Below are 25,315 nucleotides of genomic sequence, written 5' to 3' on the forward strand. Positions count from 1 at the left end.
ACGTACTTTGGTAAATATCTCGAACACCTTCAAAGAACCGTGGTATATATTTCTCAAATACAGATAGGGTCGTATTCATATCCTCCAGAACACCCACAACAGCATATTGACTCTCAACAGCGAACTTGGCGCGCTCCAATGCACCCACCGTATTGAAGGGGCTGCAAAATCAAAATTATTATGCACATGCGTATATAAAATTCAATATTTTTATTCTCACGTGCATTCATAGGCATGACCACAGAAGAATAGACTCTGTCGCCGGTGATCACCTATACCTTCCACGGTCACACCCTGCGTATAGGTACATTCCTGATCGCCGGATAGCACACAAGTCTCGAAATCTTTTTTCAACCATGCTGGGTGTGGTAGCGGTAAATCGGGAAAGGCTGCTTTACGTTCGACAAAGTACCAGGGAGCGCGTACGTAGTAAAACCAACTAATCACACGTTCAATGGGATCTCTTACGACATTCACATAAATCGGCATGGGCAAATTGTATTTTGTAAAATTCGTGTAGCATACGTGCTTGATGAAAACAGATGGTTCAGGTAGATCGCTTATCACTTCGGCAAGCTCTTGCTGCTGATCATCGGCCAGGCGTATCGTTTCCACCTTTTGCACTGCATCTCGATGAAATTGAAAATTATTTCGCTCCGATAGGCGACGTAGAAGTTCCATAAATGTTTGACTGCCAACTTTTGGTACTCGATTAAAGAAAACTATACCCAATTCGGCTTTTCTCGTGTTGTTCAGCTCTAGTGCATTTAATGATTGCATCTAAGTGATTAAAAAATATGCGAAATTATTAAAGTTTTTATCACAAAATACCTAAGTAAAGAAATGCTGGGAACAAAAGTTTGTTTTATCCATTTCATGGTGCCCTTTCAAAAACTACTGCACTTATTCGTAACTCAAAAGGATTGAGTAAAAGAGATCCCTGATTCAGAGATTGTCATAATACTTACACGGTTCCTTTTATACTAAAGCGGTTATTCAACCACTCTTCCTCATCACGTCGCCAATATTTTTACTAATTTCAACAAGAAGATCTGTGTTTTAAACCTTTTAAATAAACATAATGACTTCACATCAAAAAATTAATCTGAATCTGGACAACTTACGATCACTCAGATTTTACTTCACATCTTAATTTACCATAAATGGTTCTCCTTCACTCAGACATTATTTTGTTTCATTAATTTTTTAAGAAGATAGTGTAGGCTGATGGTTCCAACTGTGTGAAGAGGATTACAACAAAATTTGACAAAAACAACAACATATTTTAAATATTATTTTATTTCTTATAACGAAATTTCATCTAGTCTAAATATAATTTTAATTAATCGGAAACTCCTTATGATTAAGAGCTAGATATTGCTTGAACAGCCGCTGCTTACAAAAGTGATAAAAATCGTATTCATTTGTAAAATTCTTACGTATCATCTGTTTCACATCTTCTGCCACGTATGGTTTCCGATTATTACGATTGCGATTTTCGAGACTCTCCTTATTTACTAAAAAACAATGAAAATAATATAATATTCAATAATATAGTAAAAGAAGTAAAATTGTGTAAAATTACAGTAATAAACGCGTTTTGCTCCGCTGAAGAAAAGTGGAATGTAGTTCTCCAAAACCGTTAAAGTGACATTTGTCTCCTCCCACGAACCAACAACGGCGTATTCACGTTCCACACGATCCTTCGCCATCTGTATTGCATATGGAGAATCGAAAGGCCTTAACAGCGATTTGGAAGGTGTAAATATATTTCATCATATAAGTTTACTTTTATCAATAATTGGTAGTATTTACATATACTTACAAGCAATCTAAATTTTGACCACAAAAGAACAGCGATTGCCTTTTGAAATTTCCTGTACTGTCCACAAATGTGTATGGCACGTATTGACATTCGGGATCTCCACTGCGCACACATTCGTTGAAATCCTTTTTAAACCATACAGCCGACTTAAGATTTGCATTTGGGTTTTTGCGAAATACCCAGGCATTTTTGTACGCGTTGCGTGCATAGAAATACCAACTGATCACCCGTTCCACTGGATCGCGCACTAAATTTATATAGATCGGTTTCGGTAAACCAAAATCATAAAAGTTTATCCACGAGATATGCTCAACATAAGCTGACCCGGCACCCAAGCGAAAGACATAGTCGGCAACTCTCTCTTGTTCTCTCGGAGGGAGGTTACGTCTGGTTCCTTTGCCCGGGCCAAAATGGTCAAGGTTGAACCCATTAATTGTTTCCAAATTGCCTAATAATTGGATCATCGATTCGCTTCCCACTTTTGCGCAGCGATTAAAAAACAGTATATCTATATCCGCTTTTCTTGTGTTGTTCAGAGATGAGGTGCTTAAAGAACGCAGCTAATTGAAGTAATGGAGTTTATGTGAGCTTATATTTTTACAAGTATACATACATATTTCATTTTATGCACACATATTCTAATGTAACTGATAACACTCTGCAGAGTTAAATGTTTTTAGCGAAGTGCTCTGACTTTATATGGTGGAACGCCAATATGTGAGTAACGCTCTTCAACATTAATGTTCACATATTGTACATATACATATATGTATGTTTGTATTAAAAAATTTAAACCCAAGTTATGTATTATTTACGAATGATTAACTCTTACTTATTAGGATACTGTAATGAAATGAAACGATTGTGTTCGTTTGAGACCACAGTCAACATGACATGAATTCTTATGTAATAAAAACACAAAAATACATATTGTGGAACAATAACATACTATATACTCGTATATGTGTAAAATGTGGATTAGCCGTCTAATAACTTTAAATAGCCGGAAAATCAAAATGGTTGCCGAAATCTTGGAAATATCTTCCTTGTGAATCTCAAACTCCAGAGGACGTATTTTATTCCTTATCGCTATTAATCGATATAAATTAATTTTTCAGCGAATTTTGTGAACTAAACGCGATATATTAAGTCCATTCACTATCCATGCTACTAACAAGGCCTGAGAGCAACTTTGTTTATTTCCCTGAATAGTGAATCCCATTCTAAACTACATATTTCTACTCTGCAGAAAGAAATAAAGTCAAGCAGGAATAATATATAAAGCAAAATTTATTTTTTTTATTTTTATTCGTTATGTATTTATTAAATCCAAATATTAATTCAAACTTTCTATGGTCTCTATGTTTTTAAGGTTCACAGCCAAATATTGTTTGTAAAGACGTTGCTTGCAGAAGTAATAAAAATCATACTCGTTGGTGAAGTTCTTACGTATCATTTCTTTGACATCCGCGTCTATTTTAGGTTTTCGTTTGTTCTTATTCCGGGTTGTTATTTCATTATTATGTACTGAAATGGGAATACAATTATAATCGAAAATGAACACGTTCGCTATATTTGAAAATACAAATTGTTTATTAAAATTCGAAAACCACATACTCTCAAACAGAATTTTCGCTCCCTGGAAGAAACGTGGTATGTACTTCTCAAAAACAGTAAGCGTTATATTGGTGTCCTCCCAAGAACCAACCACCGCATAATCTCGTTCGACATGCTCTTTTGCCATCTGCACAGCTGCCGGTGAATTGAAAGGTCTAGCGAAACAATTTATACAATTAATGCAAAGAGGTTCTCATGTGTCAAAAATACATCCAAAATCGCAGTTATTCGTTTTTCACTTACAAGCAATCCTCATGATGGCCACAGAAAAAGAGCGTTTGCCTTTTGTAATTTCCAGTAAAATCCTTGGTTGTGAATGGCACATATTGACACTCTGGATCACCGCTTCGCACGCATTCATTGAAATCCTTTTTATACCATTGCGTTGATCTTATTGGCTTATTGGGATCCTTGCGATATTCAATGGCATTCTTATAAGCACCGCGTGCATAAAAATACCAACTAATTACACGCTCCACTGGATCACGCACTAAATTTATGTAGATCGGTTTTGGCAAATCGTATTCTTCGAAATCAATCCAATTCACATGTTCTATATATACCGAACCATCAGCGAACCCAGATATGGTTTCGGCCAATTCAATCTGTTCTTTTTTCTTCAATTGACGTTTGGTAGGTCTACGCAAACCTTCACGCTCTATAACCAGGTTGTTGAAGTCTTCAAGTTTGTTAAAAAGTTCAAGTAACGATTCGCTACCAACTTTAGCACAGCGATTGAAGAAGATAACATCAATCTCGGCTTTACGCGTGTTATTCAAACGTTCAGCACTTAGTTTCTTTAACTATAAAAAAATGTGGGCATCCTTTGAAGAATGTTTGTAGAACGATATTTATTTGCGATATGACTACCGCACCCATTAATTTTCGAATGCCGTTATAAATTAGAAAATCTGCATCTAACTATATTACTACAGAACATATGTATGCCAATAAGAAGTGAAGAGGTGAAAAAGAATTGAAAGGATATTTTGAAATCCCTTATATACCCCGTTCCGTTATGAGAAATCTTGTTAAAGGAAAAATATAGCAGAAGGCCTAAAGTTCATATTTTGAAAATGTCTACAATTAATAGTAACTTAGAATTTAGATTAAATTTTCGCTTATTATTTAATTAAAGATGTATTCTTTTAATTCCGTTAAATTGTAAATATTTATTTATTCTCTCAAAATACATATTTTCATATGATTTAATGTCAAATTATCACTTAGTCTGTAACTTGAATATATTTATAAATTAGTTCAAATTCGGATTATTGGTACTAGGTAACACTATGTTCCCGTTTCCAAGCATATTGCGTTGTAAAACAAATCAAATGTTGAGCTGAGCAAAAAGTTAAGGCTGCAGAGTCGAAAAAATATTTGACCAATGCCAGTTTCAGTAGTCTCAAAACATATCACTACACACTCTTAGCTTTCACACATTTTACAAATAGTAAAATTAAAACAAGAGAGATATTCAGCATTCCAGCAATGAAATTGCGTCTCAACAACCCGCAACCGAATGAGCCCCAAGATAATGTCATTATTTGTTTTAAATAAAATTCCGATTTAAATTATTCTGTGAATATGAAATGGTAATTTTTAATACAACAAATTAATCTAATGTGATTTTGTTAATGTATTTTAAGTTCGTGGCGCTAAATCACGTGGTTCCTGCAAATCTTTATCAACCTGTTTAAGATCATTCAATTTGAGGGCTATATATTGCTTATGTAGACGTTGGCGGCAAAACTGATAGAATTCAATTTCGCGAGTAAAGTTTTTGCGTAACATATTTTTGATATCTTCACTAATGTGTGGTTTCATCGGATTATAATTCCGGATGTCCTTATTCAGACCCACTGTAAAAGCGCAAATATGTAAGGGTTTTGATTTCTATAATTTATTATTTACTCACTGTAATACATATTTTTAGCGCCGCGGAAATATGATGGTATGTAATTTTCCAAAACACTCAGTGTCACATTTGTATCCTCCCACGTGCCCACCACAGCGTATTCCCTCTCCACCGTTTGCATAGCAATTTCCAGTGGTAATTTAGTATTAAAGGGACTGAAGTTTAAAATACCAAAAATTAATAATAATGTGGGCGTTACTTCTAAACCAGCTCCAACTGGCATAACTCACGTGCATTTGCGCTGATTGTGACCGCAGAAGAATAATGTTTGCCGACGATGATCTCCTACTTGCTCCATAGCCGAACCCTCAATGTACGTGCACACTTTCTCTCCACTCAACACGCACTGATCGAACTCTGTATTCACCCATTTCGGGTTTGGCATTTCTCTGTTACTTTTGCGGCGATTCGGTACAAATATCCATGGCGCTCTTATATAGTAGTACCAACTAATGACCCGCTCCACCGGATCGCGCACCATATTCACATAAATTGGACGTGATTCGCTATATTTGGAAAAGTTTAAATAATTCACATGGCTAACAAAGACAGTGCCATCCTCTAAGTTCGCAATATTATCAACTAATTCTTGCACTTCGTACTCGTCGAGCAGGGTACGTATGCCGCCAACCTGCGGATCGACCTGCACCTCAAAGTTGTGTGCTTTTCCCAGTATGCGCATTAGCTCTATTAACTGTATGCTACCAGTTTTGGGCACACGATTGTATACAAGTATATCTAAATCGGCCTTAACGGTATTATTCAAATCGCGTGCATTCAAATTGTGAATCTGTGAAGCAACATTCGGATTCAGTGTTTTTAAAAGTATTATTTCTGGGATGTAAATATATTTGCGAATATTACTATGTCATGAAAGATGTGGCGACGCACAGGTACTACAAATGTAGATATGTACAGTTTAGGACTAAGTGGATGAAAATTGCCCGGTTTGAAAGAGAGAAATGATTCGTACATAAATTGGAACAAAAGTTGTTTCTTCTTATTTAAAAAATGCAGTGAAGGAAAAGTAATTCCGAATCTGAATATGCTCGAAAATATCATATATTTATGGTATTAATCTGATTTTCTTGAAACCCAGATATTATTGAAAATTTATTTAACATTTTTCTGCCACCAGTAATTCAAAGATATTAGCATGTAAATAATTGATAAGTAGATATTAAAAAGGAAATTAAAGCGACGAAATGTTAAAGGCAATTGCAACATAAACTGGGAAAAGCACATATGAAAGAGCTCCAAAAGGTACTAACGGTTTAATTATTAGGTCTACAACTTTGCTTCCGCCGTTTTTTTTGTAAATTTAAGTCTTTATTGTATAAAAGCGGTCCAAAATGTTTTCCCTTATTCCCTCAAAAAGCAATGCTTAATTAACACACGAAATGCGTTATGATCCATTTTTTTGTAAAATAACACAAGTTGCTTTACAAAAATTCTATATTTTTTTATACCTAATAGAAAGCATATAAATGGTAGTAGTAGAGTTATAGTATTATCTATGTACATACTATGTGTCAGCCTCAGTAAAGCGTGGACGGGTCCTCAGCTGCACTTTTCTTGGAATTAAAAAAGATAAGCGAAATTTCCCGTAAATGTCGATAATTCGGCTCAAAAAGTGACATTTTCAGTTGGGAATAACTTTGGGATGCAAACAGACCCCTACAAATATTTTGTTGGGTTAATGTTGACACAAATGTCCAAGATCGATATAAAACGATTTAATCGATCAATATTTTTAAATAAGCCCTTTAGAAAAGTTGTGAACATTATATTTAAAATAAGGACGAATTTGACATTAGAAAATGCGTTTTTGCAGGTTCTTTAGAAGTTCTTCGTCGTATCAAAGTAGATATTATACTCGTATTACTAGAATTCTAAGAATGGTATAACTAGCACTCGGATTCTTTGTTTTGTTGTAAAATCCAAATAGTTGGATTATATTTTTTCAACTATGGCAATGCGGTTAGTCTTACAATGATATATAAATTATATCATATCCTCGACATCTGATGCCATACAGTTCCGGATAACATTCGGATTTTCCCACTTGAATCATCAAATCTTTTACTTTCGATTGTTGAAAGATTAAAAACCTGAACCTAATCTATACAGAAACGTGCACAGTTAGAAAAAATATACTTTTTCTAAGACGCTACAACCAAACATAATAAAATATTGAAAAATCAGTAAATTTGTCAAATCGCTCTATTATTGTCGTATACTCGTAATATTAATTTAAAATTTGCACATTCGCAGGTATCCTGAGCTTATTTTATTTGTACATTATTCTATATGTATCGATGAAAATTCAATTAAATTATTATATATACATATATAGGACTAATTGAAATGTCTCATCATTTCATCCTTTTTAATGGCAATGTATTGCTTATAGAGACGTTGCTTGCAAAAATTGTACAATTCGATTTCGAAGGAAAATTGTACTTTCAAATGTTCTTCAATATCCGGATCCAATTCGTTCTTGTGTGGTGTGGCATTTTTATGAAAACGCTTTGGGTCACCTAGTCCAGAGAAAGGCGGTATTAGAGGAAGTGGTTTCGCTTTTTAATATAAGTGCGCAAACAGTTTTGCACTTTAACAGCTATTATTCGAATCTAGAAGCTTGTCAAATTAAAAATACTGTAAACTGAAGCCACGCTAAAATTAGAACGACAAAAATCATTATTATTTGCAATACTATAAAATTTACTTGATTTCGTTCAATCACAAAATCATCTTCAAAAGAAGCACTAATATATTTCCTCAAGAAACATATAGTTTTCGAAAATTAACCCATTATATTTGACATGCTTCTAGAAACAAAATAAAACAAACACACATAAATTGGCGTACACTTCAGTGTGGGAAAATAATTTAAAATATTATATGTGTCTTTACCCACCCTAATGTGTCACACATTTTGTATGATTGTTAAGAAAATTATATGTGAATGGGTAAAAAAACATACTGTAAAACACTTCAGTCGCGCCACGGAAAAATCTCGGTACGTAGTGTTCCAAAACTGTTAATGTTATGTTTGTGTCCTCCCATGAGCCGACTACCGCAAATTCGCTTTCAATATTACGTTTGGCTATTTGTGTGGCAGTCTGAGAATTAAATTGCCTGCAATATAATTGGAGTTTATGGCCTTTATGACTTTTTGAATTTTACTTATTGCATAGACGAATTCTTTCATAACCCTTTAACGGCATTATATTTTATTTTGAAATGCTTTAAGCTAATTCGAAACTTTTGATAAATATTCAACTTTTAAAACTTTTTTATTACTCAACCTAAAACTTATTTATAGCACTTAATTTTATTAATTTTCCTCCGCTAAAGGGTTAATTTAGAAATACCTTAAGAAACATTTGTCTGTGCATGTATGTATACATATATTTATACAATGAGTTAAAAACTCTAAACTTAATACTTAAATACAATACATAATTAGATAAGGAATAAACCATAATGTCAGTAATAACGTTACTGCTGCGAAAAGAAATTACATTTCATATACAATCAAAACTCAATAACTCGAGCAAGCATTAATTCCATGTAACAAATCTGTGAGCCGAATGTTTACTTCATGCACTTTCGTGTAAATGTAGATTTTTGGGACTTCTTCAAACAAATTTTCATATGTATAACTGTTAAAAAATTTCGGAAATTCGATAAGCTTTATCTATCAATAGTCCGAGTTATTGAGTTTTGGTTGCATTTTTTGGTAACTTCCACTTACTTGCATATCTCTATATTGCCGCAAAAATGCATAGCAAGTCTACGCCAGTCTGCGTTGTACGGATTATGGGAGTCAAATATACATTCTTTACGCTTTTGTCTTATGCAATCGTTGATATTCGTATCGAAATATTCCTTATCTTCCATTTTATGCCCGTTTTGTACGTAGAAAGCAAAAACAGCCGGATGACGTATATAATAGTAAGCGCTTACTACTTTGTCAATTGGATGGCGTACTAAATTTATATAAATCGGTTTATTATGACCAAATTCAGTGAAGTTAATCCAATTGATATGTTCCACATAAGAGAGTGGTTCATTTTCGGCAATTATCTCTTCAACAATTTGGCGCTGCACATCAACGTCCGTTAGGATAGCGGCATTCTTTAGCGGTGCATTACGGTAAGGTTCAAAATCATTTATTCTCGAGAGCACATTCAAAAGATCGGACATTGATTGGGAACCGACCTTTTCTACGCGATTAAAGAAAAGCACTTCTAGCTCGGCATTTTTGGTATTATTTAGTTGTTTCGCGTTTAACGTGTAAAGCTTTATGAATATTTTTGGAAAAGAATTGGAAACAATGGGAAGACTCAGTAAATCCTTGCATTTCTATGATGTATATTTTATGTTCAAACATGTGCGGGTTAATGGGAAAAAATTGTCAGAGTTGAGCTGAGATGAAATGGTACCGCTACTATGTAATGCACCTCTACTTATTGTTTGTGTTTTTATGTGGCGAATTTGAATTAATTGAAATTTCTAAAATCTAAATAAATACTTGTTAATAAAGTGCGGTACTCAAGTACCAAGATATTTTTTATTTTCTCATTTAATTTCTACACGATTCAAGCCGAATTGACTACCGGCGAATAGAGTCAAATTTGTATTCCTATAATATGTTTTTTTATAATGCGGAGACACCACATTCTCATCCAAATGTTACTTTATGAGATTGAATTTGACATTATGCAAACCACGCATACATATTTACTTACAATGCATAATGCATTTTTTTTATTTGGCTCTTTAAAGTGCATAGACTTATCTATCATCTATATATGCCTAAAAAAATAATTAAAATAATTACGAGCAGGTATTAAATTTACATTTTGCGGTTGTAACAAAATAGCCATTTATACCTTGTACATATGCAAGTAATATTTATGAAAAATCATTCGAAATCCACTGGATTTTGATCTTCTAAAACCGCAACGATATTAACGTTTTTTTTTAATCTTTTACTAAAACTTCAAGACATAATTTTGTTGAAATTTCGGATTTTACGATATCACTAATCTTATTATAAAACATACTTTTATACTTACACTAATACTTAATTGTATAATTACTGTTAACACAAAGATACCTAAATACATGCATCAGATAGGGTATAAAGAAATTACCAAAATGTATATTTTAACATAACTCAAGAATTTATATCTATGCAGCCATATACTGTACAGAAAAATACGTACTTGCAAACAGGATTATTTCCACAGAAATGCATCGAAAACCGGCGCCAATCACCGTTAAACTCAATATGCGGATCAAATATGCAATCGGGTATTTTGCCGGCTCGTACACAATCGTTGAATGAAGTATCGAAATATGCGAAACTTTGCGTCTTTTTTTTGGGATTTCTCAACAATCCATTGTTATAGATAAAGGGATGTCTCATATAGTAATAAGCACTCTTGACCTTTTCAATTGGATGTCGAACCAAATTAATGTAAATCGGTTTCGGCATATCAAGCTGAGTGAAATTTATAAAATTCCTATGCATTGTATATGCACTGGGTACGCCGTAATCGAAAATTTCATCGGCTAATTCTCTTTGCTCTTCAATTGTATCAAGCATATTGCCAACGGTGCGCACTCTGATGTTATATACAAAATGATTAACCCTTGATAACGCCCGCAAGAGTGTGCTCATCGACTGGCTGCCCACTTTTTCCAAGCGATTAAAAAACAAAATGTCGATTTCCGCTTTTTCGGTATTATTGAGCATCCTTGGGGTTAATGCATTGAGCTTGTTTCATTGAGAAAGGTAAATTTTTTTCATGAAATATTTTTTTCTATGAAATTTTACAAATTATTGCCATAGACGTGTGAATGAAAAGAATTTACATGTTGATGATTCGCCACTTTGCCGAATTTGAGTTGATGACATACTATACGAACCGCAATACACAGCAACTCTTTCAATCACGTTTTATGAGAATTAAATGATTAAAACATTTGTTTTGTTACTGAAGAAAATATTTGGTTTAGTATGGAAATTCTTATTGTCTTTCACTACCTCAATCTCCACAAAAAACCTAAGGCTGAACATTTTTAAGTTGTTTCGAAAAATCAAATTACACTTAGTAAAATATTTTTTAATTTTATATTTAAGTATTTTTCTACTATTATACTATATACTCGTATCATTACTAATAGGGTTTATTTATTTTTAAAGATATAATTCTTAAAATAACTTCGCAAAATGCATTTAAAAACAAGTATCAGAAATGTATTTTGTTGGGCATCATACGTAAATCTAATCTTCGTTTAAGATAACCGTTGTATATGTAGAATGGTTCATATGTATCAGATAATAATTTATGCTCACTGGCCGAATGACCCACAATATCACTTAACGATACACTTATACGAGGTACTTTCATTTTCATTGCCTCCACGTTTAATGAATTCATTATAAAACAATCACAATTTAATGACCGAGTTAAAAAATGTTTTTGCATATATGTACGAGTATGTGCATATACATGTAATATGCTTGCTATTTCAATAAATCGGTAACTTTTGCGATTATCGATTTAACAACTATTACACCATGTAGCACTGATTATTAACAATTGTTACGAAATGCCAAAAGGCAATTAACATCAGTCGAATAAGCAATGATAAGTGTGGATCACACATATATACGTGAAAGAGTTTTTATTATTAAGTTATAAATTTGGCATATTTTTAGGAATGGTTTTACTTTTCATAGCTTTTTATAGTAATTAAAAGCACAGAAACTATTACAAAATTCATAACAAAAAATTCAGAAATGCGGTGCATGGAGTGCATTTTTGTACGAAAAAGAGGGAATACAATTGAAAATGTTGCTTATGTGGGCATATCACTAATTATGACTACTAATGAGTACAAGTGGGTTACCACATAACTACAATAGATTCAGAAATATTTTATATATTTATTGATTTGAATTGTTTTCAGTGTATTGCTTGCATTGCGAAAATTTTTATTAAAATACTGAGTTGCAGACATCGAAAGTCCAAGCCAACCAAAAACTTCTTTCTCTTTCATCTCTTAACTTCAGACAAACCATGACTGTTTTAGACGAATGATCAATAAGTCACCACTAATTCACTTAAATATTTTTTTAGTATTTATTAATTGAATGCTTTCATGTTTTGCAGTGCATAATACTGCTTATATAACCGTTGTTTACAAAAATTATAAAACTCATATTCTCTTGTGAAATTCTTTCTAATCAGTTCCTTTATGTGCGCACTTATAGACGGTTTCCAAGGATTGACATTCATTGGCGTCGATATCATTCCATTTTCAACATCTATGAAAAATATTCAGTAATGAAAGAATGTTATACTTGTGAATCCAGGTCTTTATGTATAGAAGTTAAATTGTGTGAAGATCATCGGGGATGCCAAATGTTTCTTTAAGCGATCTCAATTATATATGTATATAGTATTTTTAGCAAAAGTTACCGTATTTTTAGATTTTATAATTCTCCGTTAAACGAAGATATTTTTCTTTCTAACATCGATACAAAAAAAATTTAATATTTAAAATGATTGTTTAACCTTAATGTATTATACTTGTAAATAATTGTTTTTAAGAGTTGCAAAGAGCTTATAGCTCAGCCAACTACAATGACCTTCTTCAAATATATGTAAATATATCAACTCTTGGCATCCCTAAAAATATATTTTTGAAAACTATTTCTCATTGTTTATAAGTTACTTAAACAATTTATAAGTTCTGTGAATAAAATGAGCTATTATGCGTTCAATTTACCAAAATACAGTTGCGTTGCACCTCGGAAAAATCTCGGTATATAATGCTCGAGTACTTCTAACGTAACATTCAAATCCTCCCACGAACCAACCACAGCGTACTCATTCTCTACATGCTGCATAGCCAATTGTAAGGCCCCGTTTGAATTGAAAGGCCTGGAATTATTTTAACTATGTAGATTCAAAAAAGACAACCGCGCTACCGGAAAACGAACATACTCGCAACTTGGATCATGTCCACAAAAAAATAATGTTTGCCGCTTATGATCCACAACGGAACTTTGAAATTTGGAGTCTACCTCATAGCGACACTCAAGATCACCTCTCACAACACAGTCTTCGAAGCCCTTCTTATACCATTGCGGTTTGCGGAATTTCTTAGTTAATTTATACATTTGCACAGCAGTCCAAGGTGCACGCTTATAATAGAACCAACTGATAACACGCTCCACCGGATCGCGTATCATGTTGATATAAATCGGTTTTGGCAGTTCGAAATGTGTGAAATCAATATAATTCACATGCATTGAGTATGCATAGGGTTCGCCAAAACCGAGAAGCTCATTGGCCAGCTCCTCCTGTTCATCCTCATCGAGACGTTGCCGCACAGGTTCGGAAAAGGGTGCACGACTTACACCGAAGCCATTGCGCTCACTCAACCGACGAATAAGTTCAATTAGCTGTTCACTGCCAACTTTTGGTACACGATTGAACAAGAGTAAGTTTGTTTCAGCAAATTGTGTGTTATTCACATCCTTTGGTTTTAGCGATTGCAACTGCGCCGTGTTTTTGGCAGAAAAGAAGGTAAAATAATTAGGATTTTTGTCCTTTTTTAAATATTTGCCTAATTAAAGCTTTTATGGTTTTCTAAAAAGCTCAGAAGCATTCATTAACATGCATAGGCGAAGTTGGAAAAAGCGAGCGAAGTTGAGTTCGAAAAATTAATAGAATGCCAAAAACTTTGTGTATATTTTGTTTTTAATATCTCTTATATTTATAATGCATACAAACAAAAATACTAGGGACATATATATACATATATGTACATATGTATTAGTAATCATCATCGTATATCTCATCATCATCACTGTGCTGCGGTAGTAGCACATAGTCATCATTGTCTATTCTGCCGAAATTACTGATCGCACTATATTGCAAATACAGACGCTGTTTACAAAACTCATAAAACTCAATTTCATTGGTTAAGTTCTTGCTAAGGATCTCACGCGTTTCCTGACTCGCTGATCGTTTCACCGGATTCTTATTAACTTTCGACAAGTGCTCTTTACCCACTGAAATATTGAGAGATTTGTATTGAAGATTGAATAAGTAAACACATTTAAAAATTCCTCTTACTATAGTAAACAACTTTCGCGTGTTTGAAAAATTTCGGTATATAATGCTCTAATACGGATAGGGTGATATTTGTATCCTCCCACGTTCCAACCACTGCATAGTCTTGTTCTACCGTACGCTTGGCTTTCTGCATTGCCGCAACAGAGTTGAAGGGCCTTTAATCGTGTAGAAGAACAATAGTCGATTTGAATTAATGTTTCCCTCTTACACTTAAACACATAACATAACTGCAAATAAACACGCTTGTATGTACATTAGGGCGGGAGGCAAAAAAAAATATAATAAATTTTACTAAGCCTCAAAAGCTTACAATGTGAAGTTTCCTAACTACATAATCACTACCACCGCAAAAATTAATCATATCTTTGGCTTTCAAGGCATTCGCTTTCAACAACAATTGAAAAAGACTAGGAAACTGCACAAAGAAAATGAAAAGAAATAACTCAACTATAAACTGGGAAAGTATTACCATAAATAATAAGTGAAATTTTCTCAAAGATCGGTGATTATATAGATATACATATTGGGTTGTCAAAAAAGTCTTGCGGTATTTTTATTGAATCAATTCGTGTGGCACCCATACATTGAGCTTCTTAGTGACTCCAAGCTTCTTCAAATGGTTTATAACGGTTTGATGACTACTATGCCGGTCTCTTTCGACCAATTCAGCGATTTTATCGCAATTTTCGACGACAGGCCTTCCGGAGCGTGGCGCATCTTCGACCACCTCTACACCAGAACGAAAACGTTGAAACCATCGTTGTGCGGTGGAAATGGAAACTGTATCGGGTCCATAAACTGCACAAATTTTATTGGCGGCTTGAGATGCATTTTTACCTTTATCGTAGTAGTACTGTAAAATATGCCGTATTTTCTCTTTATTTTGCTCCATGTTTGCGACGCTATAACTCCCGAACGCCTTAAAAGAAACGACAATCAATCTAACACGTGTTAGCGCGTGAAATGAGCTTTCGGAAAAGGTATAGCATGTCCCGATGCGACGAATAAAACTAGAACTACGCGCTTTCAGCGCCAACTAGCGAAAATACCGCAAAACTTTTTTGACAACCTTATAACGGGTGATTTTTTTGAGGTTAGGATTTTCATGCATTAGTATTTGACAGATCACGTGGGATTTCAGACATGGTGTCAAAGAGAAAGATGCTCAGTATGCTTTGACATTTCATCATGAATAGACTTACTAACGAGCAACGCTTGCAAATCATTGAATTTTATTACCAAAATCAGTGTTCGGTTCTTTTCTTTTTTATCGACAAATTTTGTTCAGCGATGAGGCTCATTTCTGGTTGAATGGCTACGTAAATAAGCAAAATTGCCGCATTTGGGGTGAAGAGCAACCAGAAGCCGTTCAAGAACTGCCCATGCATCCCGAAAAATGCACTGTTTGGTGTGGTTTGTACGCTGGTGGAATCATTGGACCGTATTTTTTCAAAGATGCTGTTGGACGCAACGTTACGGTGAATGGCGATCGCTATCGTTCGATGCTAACAAACTTTTTGTTGCCAAAAATGGAAGAACTGAACTTGGTTGACATGTGGTTTCAACAAGATGGCGCTACATGCCACACAGCTCGCGATTCTATGGCCATTTTGAGGGAAAACTTCGGACAACAATTCATCTCAAGAAATGGACCCGTAAGTTGGCCACCAAGATCATGCGATTTAACGCCTTTAGACTATTTTTTGTGGGGCTACGTCAAGTCTAAAGTCTACAGAAATAAGCCAGCAACTATTCCAGCTTTGGAAGACAACATTTCCGAAGAAATTCGGGCTATTCCGGCCGAAATGCTCGAAAAAGTTGCCCAAAATTGGACTTTCCGAATGGACCACCTAAGACGCAGCCGCGGTCAACATTTAAATGAAATTATCTTCAAAAAGTAAATGTCATGAACCAATCTAACGTTTCAAATAAAGAACCGATGAGATTTTGCAAATTTTATGCGTTTTTTTTTTTAAAAAAAGTTATCAAGCTCTTAAAAAATCACCCTTTATTTATAAATCCGTTAGTAATGTCTAGAATCAAATTTCATGATATAATTCCAAATCAGACGTATTTATAAAGCATTCACGTTAATCGAAAAAATTGATGAACAGACAAAATATTAGTACACCAATTTTTAATAAGAAAAAACAACATATTATATAACATAACAATGTTAATAAATCACAATATTTAAAAATACCATGGCTTTCGTTTTAATTGTTCAAATTCGGGATTATAGAAAGATTCTCAAAACATTTTTCTGCATTTTATCTCTAACAGGGAAATTATTCTTAAGCCGTGGAGAATGTGTTCTCTAAAAACAAAAGTTTATTACGAGCGCCCCACCCTAATGCACATATGCGCGTTTGATTGAACTATGATTGTGAACGTGCAAAATCTTCTTTGCAAATAAAGCCTTTTGGTTTTTGTACTATAAACTACTTACATGCACAGTTTTCTATTTTGTCCGCAAAAGAATAGCGTTTGCCGACGATGGTCACCGGCTGGATTTATTATCTCATCCTGATTGAACTGACAGTATAAATTGTTTGTTTTCACGCAAGTATCCAAATCCATATTCATAAATTCATCTGAAGGTCTTGGTGGAGCTTTATCTCCCAACTTATCCTTCATGTCTTTGTAATACCACTCGGCACGAACATAATAATGCCAACTTATAATACGTTCGATGGGATGTCGAACCAAGTTAATATAGATCGGTTTTGGTAAGTGGAAGCGGGTGAAATTTATATAAGCTAAATGTTGACTGTAAGCATGCGGTTTCGGCATCGTCAATACCTCCATCATCAATTCACGCTGGCGATGTGGTCCAATTAGAACAGTCTCGTAGCGTTTACCCGAATCACGTGATGTGGTGAAACCGTTAAGTTTGCCCAAGCGAGTCATCAGTTGCATTAACGACTGACTACCCACTTTAGCGACTCGATTGAAAAGTATCAAATCTACGTCCGCATTCTTGGTATTATTCAAGTCGTTAGTGCTTATGTCGTTATCCGCAGTTTCCTCATCATCGTCACTATCGTCGTCGCCTATTGCGTTTGCTGATTCACGAGTGTCTTCGAACTCGTCGTGATTATGGGAATCCTCAAATTTACTAGTATGTTGCCCATGTGGTCGCACTTTATGTAATTTTGAGTGAGGATGACCTTCCTTGTGTACCTTGCCGCCATGGTGCGCAGCATGGTGTCGTTGGTGCCCCTCATCAATATTATCATTATTCAGATTGTGAATATTATTATTAACATGATGTCGCCTGCGTACATTTCGCGGATTGCGCTGTTAGGGGATTGAGTTGTGGCAATAACATTCAGCAAGAACTTTCTTATTTCTTATCGTAATGAGACCGACTTGAACCTCAACCATTAATAGGCTTACAAACGATTATGGACAAAAATAAAGACGTAAAGCAGCTGAGGTATAATGATGGAAAGCTATTGGAAACAGGGTGTCCACTACGTGAAAATCAACGACTTGTAAGGAGATTAGTAGCACAAATGTATATAAGATGAACATAACCGATAACAAAAACGTTTAGGTCAAATGTGACAGCACATCATATACGTAAAACTAATCCAGAAGTTTTCAAATGTAATTACCTAATACTTTTTAAGACTCAAAAATCTCTCCAACAGTACCACTATTTTTTCCAACAGAGCATTGAAAATCATGATTCATATTCCAAAAAGAACATTTCTTTATTACGGGAGAAAATCTTATGTAACACTAATGAGTAAATATAAGTTCTTCTTGACAATTCTTTAATTTTTTTCGAAACTATAGCGTTTATCACATGTCAAATAATTTACGAATTTACTACTATTTTGATTATAGAAATAGAACATTTAGTATGCATATATTATGAGGGTCGACCTTCATAACTCAGAAAGAAAATTGGAAAATAAAGAATGTTTGTAAGTGGAGTAAATAGTATATGAATACCGCTTCGATAGTAGCACGAAAACCACTGATCTAATATAGTTAATTGAAATTTCAATTACCATTTATTCATTAAATTGAGAAGATAAAATAACAAATTAAAAAAGTAAACACAAAGTAAAAAGAGGAAAGTAAAAAATTACAAATTATGCTACATGATACTTAGTTGTTTATAAAGCTCACAAAACATATGTATGTCATATTAAATAAAACTAAAAACTCTTTCTTTCGATATAACAGCCTTTCAAGAAAATAACTTTGAACTCAAGCTTCTTATGATAGTAACATCCTTTCAAAGCGAATTCAAATTTCTTGACGTAACGATTTAATAGCAATATATTGTTTATAAAGACGTTGTTTACAGAAATTGTAAAATTCAATTTCATTCGTTAAATTCTTATGCAATATTTCGCGCACTTCCTGTGAAACACTGGGCTTAATTGAATTCCTATTAACGTGATGTAGACGATTTTTAGCCTCTGAAAATTTAAATGATATGATAAGTAAAATAAACATATTGAATAAATATGAGTAAAAAATTGCTTAAAATTTTGTTTTCAATAAAAAAACTCAACCTTATATGAAAATCAGACAGAGCGGATCAGAGAAGCACAGAAGTGCTTAAATTTTACGGAAACATCTAAGCTTAATGCAAGACGTGGTCTAAAATTTTTAAAATATCATTTGGTATGTCTGATATGGAAGCTTATATCGAAAAAAATAAATCAATACCACAGTTTTAAATTCATGTAACTTCATATGAATAAATTAGAATACTTCCCAAAAGCCAAATGTCTCGGAAGTAATTATAATGTCTCAACTAGTAGTCACAAAAAATTGTCAAAAATTCGTTCAACTTGGCCACAGGGTTTCGAAAATTCTCAAAAGTTGTACGAAATTTTCATATCAGCTTATTTCGATTTCATTTAGGCCTGCTTTTATGGCGACATTGAAATTTGTACATGTAGTATGAAAGCAAAAACCTGTATATATAAATGTAAAATAAGAAAAATGTATTACGGTAATATGTCTCCGTTGCTCCTGAAAAGAACCTCGGTATATAATGTTCCAGCACTGTCAGCGTAATATTAGTCTCTTCCCAAGTACCAACCACTGAATAATAATTTTCAACATTTCTTTTAGCCCGCTGCATTGCCTGGTATGAATTGAACGGCCTATGTGTAAAAAATATAAAAAGAAAAACATAATGTCTTTGCTTACTAATCTTTTTTCTCAAGTTCATTTCCCTCATCTATTCGTTAAAAGTAAATTTTAATATATTTTTCGATTAGCTACTCAAAAACTGAAATCCAATAACGACAAATTAATCTGTATAGAATTTCATTTTAAAATTATAGAATGAAGCAGAGAGTACTCATGCTTATGAAAGAAAATCTAGTTTGACCGAAGAAGTTGTCATATAGAGCCTATATAGGCAAACAAGAATGAAGCCGCCCAAGTAGTGAATGAATCGACAAATAATGTGTAAATTACTTTTCCACAACAATCGGTTATTCTCATCTATAAATGTCACTTGACGCAAAAACATTACCTACAAAAGTTTTACTCACATGCACAACTCTCTATTTTGCCCACAAAAGAACAGCATTTGACGACGATGATCACCCAAACTATGCTCTTCACCTTGCGTAAATGTACACTCCTCATGGTGTTGTAGTACGCAAGTTTCAAAAGATTTCTTCAACCATTTTATGGTGGGAACTTTATATTGCCCGGGGAAATTCCGCACACGTTCCGCAATGTACCAAGGAGCACGCACATAATAAAACCAACTAATTAAACGTTCGACCGGATGACGTACCAGATTTATATAAATGGGCCAAGGTAAATCTAGTTTCCCGAAATCAATGAATGCTACATGTTTTGTATATGTTGTTCCTTCCCCTTTCTCCATAATCTCATCTGCTAAATTATTTTCGAATGTCTTTGTCAGCATTATGGTCTCCATTGGAGAGGGCATATCGCGGCGTGCCTCGAATTCATGGCGTTTTGAGAGTAAATTTAAAAGAGCCATCAACGTTTGGCTACCCACTTTGGGAACACGATTAAATAGGACGATCTCTATTTGAGCTTTTGATGTCTGGTTGACACTTTCCGGTGTCAAATACGGCAACTGTCAATGGATCGAAGTGGAAACAAGCGAAAAGCAGGGCTTAGATTATCATATATTTTACTGTTATGTATTTACATATGTACAAGTATGTACATATTGATTGCTACAGCTTTTGTTAATTTGAGTTTATACCAAGTTATGAAGACGATCAGGCCAACCCCAAAATTGTTAGCGTGATGATTGCGAAAATATTTAAAATTTGTACGATAACCGGAAAGACAACTAACTCTGCTGATAAAGGGCTTATTACTGGTCTCATACGAATTTTGCTTCGACTTGATGACAAGTATTTGTATTGCCAGTAAAATACCTTAAATAATAACTGATACTTACCACTTATTTATATTTGAGAAATATCGAAAAATCATATATGAATAGGAAATATATATTCGAGCGTGCAAGCATATATAACAATAACGTACATATGGTATACGTACACAGAAGATATAGTGAATGAATTGTTAAACCAAAAAAAGCTCAACGCGTTGTTTAAGATAATACCAGTACTTAAACCAGCTTTGTTAATTTAATTGGCCATAGTCGCTAATTTGTGGTATACTTTCTTTTTATAAAATTAACGAACTACCAAGCCACCTTGTAACAAAATACTAATCAAAGAATGAAGAAACAAATGATAATATTCTCATAAACTATGTAACGGGTGATTTTTTTGAGGTTAGGATTTTCATGCATTAGTATTTGACAGATCACGTGGGATTTCAGACATGGTGTCAAAGAGAAAGATGCTCAGTATGCTTTGACATTTCATCATGAATAGACTTACTAACGAGCAACGCTTGCAAATCATTGAATTTTATTACCAAAATCAGTGTTCGGTTCGAAATGTGAAAATCCGCTTTTTTATCGACAAATTTTGTTCAGCGATGAGGCTCATTTCTGGTTGAATGGCTACGTAAATAAGCAAAATTGCCGCATTTGGGGTGAAGAGCAACCAGAAGCCGTTCAAGAACTGCCCATGCATCCCGAAAAATGCACTGTTTGGTGTGGTTTGTACGCTGGTGGAATCATTGGACCGTATTTTTTCAAAGATGCTGTTGGACGCAACGTTACGGTGAATGGCGATCGCTATCGTTCGATGCTAACAAACTTTTTGTTGCCAAAAATGGAAGAACTGAACTTGGTTGATATGTGGTTTCAACAAGATGGCGCTACATGCCACACAGCTCGCGATTCTATGGCCATTTTGAGGGAAAACTTCGGACAACAATTCATCTCAAGAAATGGACCCGTAAGTTTGGCCACCAAGATCATGCGATTTAACGCCTTTAGACTATTTTTTGTGGGGCTACGTCAAGTCTAAAGTCTACAGAAATAAGCCAGCAACTATTCCAGCTTTGGAAGACAACATTTCCGAAGAAATTCGGGCTATTCCGGCCGAAATGCTCGAAAAAGTTGCCCAAAATTGGACTTTCCGAATGGACCACCTAAGACGCAGCCGCGGTCAACATTTAAATGAAATTATCTTCAAAAAGTAAATGTCATGAACCAATCTAACGTTTCAAATAAAGAACCGATGAGATTTTGCAAATTTTATGCGTTTTTTTTTAAAAAAGTTATCAAGCTCTTAAAAAATCACCCTTTATAAGTCACCTATCAGTTAAAGCTTTATAAAAAGTTTTTGAGACTTTTAAATGTCACCGAATTAACAAAGTAAAGAATCGAGCGAAATCTTAATTTTTATAATATAATGTATGTTCACTAAAGCGGATCAATTTTTTTACTATGAAAACGCGCATGCGGTAAATATTCAACGGATCCTTCTAAACAACTTGCCTAAGAGACTATGGATCTAAATTGGATTCCGTGACAGCGATTTTTAAAGCAAAGTTTAAAAAAATCTCAATAATCGATTCTATGGGAAATATGCCGATTCCGACAAATAATCAACAGAACAATAAAATGCTCCTACGTATGATATTGAGATAGCTCAAAAGCTGCCGAACAAATTTTTATAGTCCCTAAAATCTTCGCCTTAAAAACCGCTAGCTCGCAGCCTCTTTTAGACCCAACGGTAAAGTTGTTTAGAATGATACATAGAACATTCCCTACATACGAAACTTTTTTTTGTTTTTTGGCTCCCTGTAAATCGAACCGCTCTAATATACACATCTGCATGCCACAAAATAGCTCACAAACGAATTACAAATAAAGCAGCAAATAAATTTTATTCTTTAGAAAAAAAGAATTTTACCCAAGCAAATATTCCTCAAATCCGTAGAATTCGACCAGAGAAATAAAAAAATGGCGCAATAGATCACAACCACTCTTCGCTCAGTACAAAACTTCTTTTACCCAGACGTTTCTGGAGGCAAAACATTGTTCTCTAACTTCGATATATTTAATAATGAATATATCTGAAAACCTTAGCTAAACTCGTAGCATTTAACCGTTAATTGTTCACAAGAATGCATACACGAAACTAACACTCTTATACGATTATACCTATGTACGTATGTATATCACACTATCAAAAAGATATAATCACTCATATATCAAATATCCATATGTTCATATGTATGCATATGTATGTACATGCATATGAGCCAATATAAGCGTAACTTTTTGAAAGACTTAAAATAATAAAATAATTACTAATTAAATACACTTTATTGATTTCAATTGCTCGAATTACAACATATTTTTTCAAACTGGGCCGATTTAAATAACAAAATATCATTGACATCGATAAGTTGTTGGTTTTTTATTTGCAATGCAATACTCAGCGCCTACATATGTATATACAAGAGTATGTATGGAAATGTTGGCAAGCGCAAACTAAAAATAATACAAACTGTTTCTCATTCAACCGGAAAAGTTGGCGAGAGCAGCAAGTTGCAGTCAGCTGAGCCAAAGTAAGAAGCCACTTTTGGAGACAAAGACATGCGATATTCAAGATGCCATAGAACCACCGTTGTGGTGAGCAAGTACACTACACCAAGTGTATGTGTGTGTGTGTGTCTTAATAAAGCCTACTCAGAGCTTACATATGTCAAACCACTTTATTGGACGATCTTGAAAATTCAGGTATTCTATACGCCGTGGCAAGGTCAGGGTAGCGTACTACTTCGAATGGTGTCTTCCACACTGATGGCAATAGTTATTACGTTTGCAGAAAATTAAATGAGCACCTGACTATAATTCGAAACATAAGTATGCAAAAGAAAATTAATAATTGGTGAAAATTTAAATATTTATGAAGACGCATGTCTTTAGTGCAACATAACATTGCTCTATTACGCCTTCAAAATGTTGTAAACGAAAATGATTTAAGTCGTCAAAGTGAACATTCAATAAATATTATTCTTTTAAAAAGCAGAAGGGTCAAATGTATAACAATATTTTTCCCTTTTTTGTTTAAGATATACACCAACACGCATCGTTTTGAATTTATCATAAAGTCAGTAAAATTATGAGAAAAGGGTGAGAGTAGACGAGCATATACGATTTAATGATGTAAATCTAATTATCAGTCATCGAGACTTGAAAAAATTGAACACGACATTTTCAAATTGCAGCAATTGAAGCATTATCAATTTTGTCTTAAGTCCTTTGCATTAAGGGAAATGAATTGATAATTTATAGCAAAGAAATATATATTCATATTTATGTCCATATGTTAAGGAATCCACTAATTTTCAAGAACAATAAGTACAAAGTCTTATTATGCCGCCATGTGTAAAAAACTTTCACATTTATTCATATATTCATAGTTATGTATATCTTCTATGAAAGTATTTAATATATTGTAAAATTTTTAAGGAAAAATATTTACTATAGCAAAATAATTTTCCCCAAACAAAAATTAAAAAAAAATAAGTAAATGTGGCAATCCGCTTTAACGCTACCGTTAAATATTTTGAAATGATGAAATTAAAGCGTTTCTTATAACTAAATAACACATTTTTCTTGTGTTTTATAGAAAGTTATTCCAAATTTGCACACAAGAAACTACCAATTCACTTATAAAAAATCAGTTAAACTCACACAACAAATTTCTGCAATACACTTTGTCACACTAATTCGCACAAGTCTATGTATAATTGTGTAAATAATTTTCAGCTTCGATTGAAATTATTTTCGCCTTGAACTTTTTCAAATACTATAATATAGTTTAAACCGCCTACCTGAATTATCCGAAATTTATAATTTTCCTTTAAATTTTTCAAATAATTCATAGACCCTGACACAAAGTTGAAAGGTTAGTGAGTGGCCAGAGACATGCAAAAGCATAGTCCAAGTAGAGTAGAGAATAGAGAGAACAGCATTTATAAATAGAAGGTATGTATGGTATGCTAAAGGCCAAAGGAGTAGATGGTTTAGAGCTAAAAGGCGAATTTTCGTGCATTGAGATGTGAACTTCAATCATTTTCAAATATGTATATGTGTATATGTGTGTAAAATATAGGATGTATTTATGTATATGTGTTTAATGTGTAAATTGGGCGTTGATCTGCTTTGGTATGTATGAAAATGTGTAAAAGTGTTTCTGCGGGTATGTATGTTTGAGTGTGTGTGCTCTTTTAGAAGGCCCCTTAAATATTCAATGCAAAAACAGAACATGTGAACGATGGATATATGTTTTTTATTAATGTCAGAAGGCAGATATCTTTCGCCCGATTTTTTGTACACAAACATTCCACGGGATCAATTACAAAATATACTATTTTGCGAAA

At 33.9% G+C, this 25,315-nt stretch overlaps 1 protein-coding gene and 1 long non-coding RNA gene across 11 annotated transcripts in view; one reads left to right on the forward strand and one right to left on the reverse strand.

Moving 5' to 3' along the window:
* Window positions 1–25,315, reverse strand: part of LOC105232624 (heparan sulfate 2-O-sulfotransferase pipe) — a 34,899-nt gene that overhangs the window by 2,145 nt on the left and 7,439 nt on the right. For 2 of the 10 annotated variants that reach the window (XR_007423026.1, XM_019992630.3), the window contains exons 4-5: window positions 221–780; window positions 7–161 (exon numbers count right to left, since the gene is read on the reverse strand). Coding sequence is in view for 9 of the 10 variants with exons in the window: in XM_019992630.3 (XP_019848189.1) it covers window positions 7–161; window positions 221–780 (715 nt within the window). In the remaining variant the exon portion in view is untranslated. The other 8 variants (XM_029552988.2, XM_019992629.3, XM_019992628.3 and 5 more) reach the window with 8 other exon arrangements.
* Window positions 15,907–22,229, forward strand: LOC125778919 (uncharacterized). The gene is made up of 2 exons (XR_007423027.1): window positions 15,907–16,186; window positions 21,876–22,229. It is a non-coding gene; the product is annotated as an uncharacterized LOC125778919 (long non-coding RNA).

Source organism: Bactrocera dorsalis, chromosome 5, assembly GCF_023373825.1.
Source record: "Bactrocera dorsalis isolate Fly_Bdor chromosome 5, ASM2337382v1, whole genome shotgun sequence".
NCBI classification, from domain to species: domain Eukaryota; kingdom Metazoa; phylum Arthropoda; class Insecta; order Diptera; family Tephritidae; genus Bactrocera; species Bactrocera dorsalis.